Source organism: Lactuca serriola, chromosome 2 (genome assembly GCF_051521515.1).
Source record: "Lactuca serriola cultivar US96UC23 chromosome 2, Lser_US96UC23_V15, whole genome shotgun sequence".
Lineage (NCBI taxonomy): Eukaryota > Viridiplantae > Streptophyta > Magnoliopsida > Asterales > Asteraceae > Lactuca > Lactuca serriola.
The window spans coordinates 96503844-96510021 of NC_136409.1; the positions used below are offsets into that span (position 1 = coordinate 96503844).

At 37.5% G+C, this 6178-nt stretch overlaps 1 protein-coding gene across 1 annotated transcript; it reads right to left on the reverse strand.

The window, feature by feature from the left end:
* Nucleotides 1-378: 378 nt before the first annotated feature.
* On the reverse strand, nt 379-1008 carry LOC145089404 (uncharacterized). Its single transcript, XM_079027847.1, has one exon. It carries the CDS (start codon nt 1006-1008, stop codon nt 379-381), a length of 630 nt encoding a protein of 209 aa, XP_078883973.1.
* Nucleotides 1009-6178: the final 5170 nt, after the last annotated feature.

Genomic DNA, 6178 nt, shown 5'->3' on the forward strand with positions numbered 1-6178 from the left:
TTACTATTCTATATTTTTTCATCATAACCGGGTCAATACACCATGAATTCCACAATTTCCAACAACTCACCATCCAACTTGAAGTTTTCTACAATTTCTTTGTCCGAATTGTTATCAAATTTCCTGCTCAAAACTAACTCCAAAGAATCATGGTTAATCAATTCAAAAGACTATTTAGTGAAATACTGAATGATATCAACAAAATTCAGAGAATAAACATCACTTGGGTACCTCATTGCTTCATACATATTGAAGTGTATGATCTCCCCCATCAAATTTCATAGACAACGTACCATTATACACATCAATTTTTGTTTATTCTATTTTTAAGAATGGTCTAACTAAAAGTATGGAACTTGAAGTTGGGTTTTCATCATCTCACAAATCAAGCACATAAAAATCTACAAGAAAGACAAGTTCGTTAACTTGAACAAGAACATCCTCTAATACACCTTTTGGGTGTACTATTGAAGGAGCTACAAGTTGGATAATCACCTCGGTTTTTGGTAAAGTGCATATGCCAATATATTTATAAACAAGATACGTTAAAACATTAATTGAAGCTCCTAAATCTAGCATAACACAGGGGACATAATGATTTCCTAATTTACAAGGAACGGTGAAAACATCTGGATCCTTGCACTTTGGGGGCATCCTTTTTTGTAAAACTACAAAAACATTTTCACTAACTTTTACTGTCTCATTAACTCGTAGCTTCTTTTTAGACGTGAAAAGTTCCTTAAGGAACTTAGCATATCTTGGTACTTGTTTGATCGTGTCTAAGAGAGGAATGTTGACTTCAACTTTCCGAATCATTTCCATGATTTCACTAACTTCTTTCACTTTTTTATTGCTGCCCAATCTTGATGCAAAAAGGTAGTGGTGTGATCTTTGCTTCTTTCTCTTCCGAATTGTTTTGCTCCACCATTTTTTCGTTATTCTCATCATTCTTTGGCTGCTCATATATCGCAAACACCTCTTCATCTTCTTCGAGCATCTTTGGGCCATCATATTTCCTTCCACTCCTCAAGTTAATTGCAAAAGCATTGTGCTTTAGGTTCTTTTCAGTTTAAGGAGGAAGCTTTCCTCGTTTCTCTATTTTTCTCACCTATTGAGCAAGTTGTGCCATTTGTTGGTCAATATTCTTGATGCTTTCCTTGGTTTCTTGTTGAAAACTTTGAGTGCTAGTAGCAAGACTTTTCACAATATCTTCTAAAGAAATACTTGAGGAACTAGCTTGTTGAGGAGGAGGGGGATATGGTTACTTTGTTTGATAGTTTTGTGGTAGGAATGGCGACCTTGGTTGGTAATGCGGTGGTGATCTTTATTAGAATCTTGGGTTTTGGTTGTTACACCCTTGATTGCATCGGGGCTTATCATAACTTCTTTGGTTATTCTCATAATAACCTCCCAAAGAATTTGCTTATTTGTAATCTTCTTAAATTTGTGGGCACATATTGGTTAGGTGTCTTACTTGAGTGAAAATTATGCAAGGGCAGGGTGTAGGTTGCACACATTTGTCTTTAGCCAACATCATAACCAATTTTGTAAGCTCTGATAATTGAGCTTCAATTTGAGGACTATGCACCTATTTTACACCTCATGGTGCATCTATGTACCGTTCTTCATCATGTCCCGAATGTTTAGAATCTTCTATCATGTTCTTGATTAGGTTGCAGATTTTAATTGGTATCTTGTCAGATAAAGACCCGCCACTTGAGGCATTGAGAAACCATCATTCCATTGGATTCATGCCTTCAATAAAATATTAAAGGAGTTGGTACTCGGTTACTCCATGATTTTGACAATGGGAAAATAATTTCTTGAACCTCTCCGAAAATATACAGAAGGCTTCTCTTTTATGTTGCTTTATTCGAATGATTACGTTTCGTAGGGCTGAAGCTTGCATTAGGAAAGTACTTGTCCAAAAACAATCGTGCAAGATCTACCCATGCAGTAATTGTCCCCTTTGGATGGTTATAAAGTCAATCTTTTGTTGCATCTTGCCTTGAGAAGGGTAATTCCCTAAGCTTGATTTAGTATTCTGTGACATTATGTGGTTTCATGCTGACACACAAAACATAGAACGCGGTGAGGAATTTATGAGGATATTCATTTTCAAGACCTCCAAAGGTTGGGATCAGGTGGATAAATCTAGATTTTAGTTCAACGTTTGTGGTTGCCAGATAGGTGATGCAAAGAGGTTATTAAGTAACCTCTTTCCTTGCCCATTGGCGAAAGGTTTGCTCAGGTGGATTTGTTGGAGGACAATTGTTTTTTTTACTATTACATCTGTTTCCTCATTGGTCTCCCATGGTAGAAGTAGGAATTGAGGTTTTTGTGGATGTAGAGTATGGGATGTTGTGACTACGTGAGGAGGGTAGAGTGGTGTTCTTAGATGAGGATGGTTGTAGCGACGGTGAGAGAGTTTCTGTTTTGGTTTCTGATACACTTTAGATGGGTATGTCCTCCCAAATGTAAATGACCGGCAGGGGCGTATTTAAGAAGCATGAAGGTAGGTCCTAGGACCTACCTAATATTTCTATTTCATTTATAATATATATGCTAAAAAAAATCGGAACCACCTTAGAAAAAATAAAGGACCTACCTTGAGTTTGTTTTTTTTTTTAAAATGTCTTAAAAAACCATTTTAAAAGGAGAAAAAAATAGGGAAAATGACACGTTAGCCCTACTATGTATTTTGACTTTGCTCATTCAGTCCCTAAAATTATTTTCGAGCCTTTTAACGAAATAAAGTGTTTAATGACCTGTTGATCTCCCATTAACCTTTTTTTAGCTGGTTAATAAGACATATGTGACTTTTAGTTGATTAGAAAAAATAAATTAAATCCACCTATCTCTCTATCTCTCTCCCATACACACACCCGCAAGTTCCTTCCATAGTCTCCTCCCACCCTTTTTATTCATCGATCTGACATGCCTCGACCCATCTGATCGATCCAGGTTGTGGTGTTTCTTGTCTTTCTATCATCTCCAACTGACAACTAGTGCCCTCCCCCATCTGATTCATCTTCTGGGTGAACCATGTGAGAAACTTCAAACCAAAAAAACCCACATACAATCATTATCAGTGAAGAACATCTCACAACTACACACACAAGACCCGGAAGGAATTTAAACCCGGATCAGATCTAATTTATAGATTGGTCTCAAGATTTGTCGATGGGTGTAGAGAGCAGCCTCTCCGCTAAGTGCTCGTTCTCCATCTGTCTCGTTGAGGTCCTAGTGCTAGGCATACCAGATTACAATGAATTATACATTTGGTCGAGCACAAGACCATAACACCTCTATTCTTACTTTCCTCTATTCATTGTCTGCACCCAATTCCATTTTTAACAATAATAGCTATAAATCTAAGCAAAACTCAAAAAAACCTACAAAACCAATTTTTTTCTTCAGGTTCTCATATATTCAGGCTTAGTATAAGTGTACCCGACCCAACAAGACCCAACTTCTTGTTGACCATCCATATGTAAAACGAACACCACCTCATGTTGGATTTTAGTGCTCCAAAGACAGGGACTAAGGGAATCTGGTGGTGTTGGGAGCGTCTTATGGTATGGTACTGAATGTAGGTGTATAATGAAACCCCTTTCGTCTTCTTTAATTGGCTTTACAAGTCCAGGGCTTGAAACCCCTTGAAACCCCATGTCTTCTAAAGACGAAGTTTATGGAAAAAGGTCGTCGAAGAAGGAAAGAGATCGATGATGCTTTCTTCAAATTGAGAGAGAATATTTTCAAGAGATCGACTATTGCTATCATTTTCAGTCTCTACAACGTCGATTTAAAAGCTTGATCTCCGAAAATCGGTTTCTGTCCCACCCTCCACCTTACCGGTCGACTTCTAAGACAAACACCCCCTCTGAAGCCGTTGATCCGTCTTGGCCCTTTTCCTTTCACATTTTCTGCTAGATAAATGAGACAATGAGAGCATGGTCTAATTTTCTTGAGATTTGATTTTGCGATGAATAGGGTTTGATGGGGTGAGGGCTAGTCAAAAGCACTGCCATCAAAGTGGCCTCCTTGAACTCTCCAAATTAAAGAACTCAAACAGAGCACAGTTGGTAACGTGGCAACTTTGGTCAATAAATTGGAAAAAATCAAAGTCAATTTAGGGGAATTGGTCAACAAATGCCAATTTGGCAAAGGGGTAACCGGGTGACCCCTTCACTTTGGCCAAAAGGACTTAATCGACCCGACAAAAAGGACTTGGTTCCCTCATAAAGCCATCAAAATAGTTAAGGGACTAAAAGGGTAAACCCTAGAAAGTTTATAGGGTGTATATGTCATTTTCCCAAAAAAATAAGTTACATGGGGCATTTGTGCTGTTAAATACATAGGATTAAATATAAAATATAGTTTTTATCAAACAATAAGGTATCAATGTACTAATAATCAACTTGGTTTTCATTAAATCGTTCGGTTTTTTCAATTATATTTTAATCGGTTTTTTAAAATTTTAATTGGTGGTGCCTGATCAGTTTTTTCAGTTATATTTCATTAAATCGTACACGATCCGACCGGACCCGACCCCTCACAAGTGTTGTTGATTTTTTTTATCGGCTCCACATAATTTGGGAACCACGTGATATTTTGTTCAAGATTCGCCACTGATAACCGGAAGGGTGGATGATGAACAAGTCTTGAAACCTGGTTGCATCTTATGGAGCTTGGCTTGCTTTCGTAACCTCTTTGCATGTTTCTCTATCTCCATTTCAAATGGAAATGGTGTACCTATATAAAAAATCTTGGCATAAAAAATTAGTAACACCGTGTCCCCGACAACGGTGCTAATTTGATAGGTGCATCAAACCCATCAAGTCATTGTGGTACAATAGACTCCAAATACACTTCTTTAATGCACTAAAAAGCAGTACAAGGCAAGCAAGGTCGAACCACTGAGAAACGGGATTAAAATCTATGCCTCTTTGCACAAGGTACTTTGATCACAAAGGGTTTTTTTTTTTTGCAAAAGTGAAAAAATGAAAATAACAGTCTACTTTGAAAACATGTAGAAAAGGAAATAGGTTTGTAAATAGTTGGTGGCACGATTCTAGTTCTAGTTCTTAATGTTGTGGTTTAACTTGCTTATGACTTTTTGCAATTCATGATTGCTATTCTAAGTTGCTCCTGAAAGATATTAACATGCTCTAGTACCTCTTGCTTTCCAAATTATCTAACCAAAACACGCTTTTTGACTAAACCTGGCTTTACTAATTCAACCTAAACATTCACTTAGATTGTATTGAAAAACTGCATTAAGTTTTCTACAAGCTTCCTAACAATGTCTATTTCTTTTCATATGCTCAAAGTGCGAAAACATGTGATGTATGGTCTACAATAAGAAAACCTACAGTTTACTACCAATCATTAACTTTATAGAACGATTATGTAACGACCCAAATTTTGAAGGTAATATTTTATTTTTAATTAATAAAACACTTTTGCATAAACCATGAAATCCGAACATATTTGTTTTCAAAACAACATTCATTACATCATTATTTAAATCATCAGAGTATCCCCAAACATATCAGTGAAAGAGAGATAGAGTGCATGCCGCGCCATCACGCCTTGCCCTTGCCCTTGGGCTCAGATGTACCTAAAACAAATCAACAACCTGTAAGCGAAATGCTTAGTGAGTTCCCCACAACATACCACACACTACACATACACATATCTTGTTAGCTCAATTGAGTTGCACACGTATCACATAATTCATGCATACATAAAACTTGTAAGAGTGCCATGGGCTACCCCACATAGTCTTTACCTAGGACTGCCATGGGCTACCCCACATGGTCTTACATCCAATGGCATGGGCTACCCCACATGGTAAGGTCTTTACCTAGGACTGCCATGGGCTATCGTGAAAACCCCAAATTTCTCTTTTGTAGAAGCCATTCAATTCAATCAAACTCATACTCATTTCTGTATCTTTTCGCATTATTTAGGGGTCTATTTGAGTGTTCCGAGCTTAGTACCATCAAGGTTTGGGTTTAGGGATGAGTTATTTAAAGTCATAGGGTTGCTTTCGGGCCAAACACTCATTCAAGAGGAGTGTACGGCCGTACACATGGGTGTACGGCCGTACAACCATCTATGGGCGTGAACTCTCACCTATATAAATGATACTTAGTCATTTTTTCAACACTTT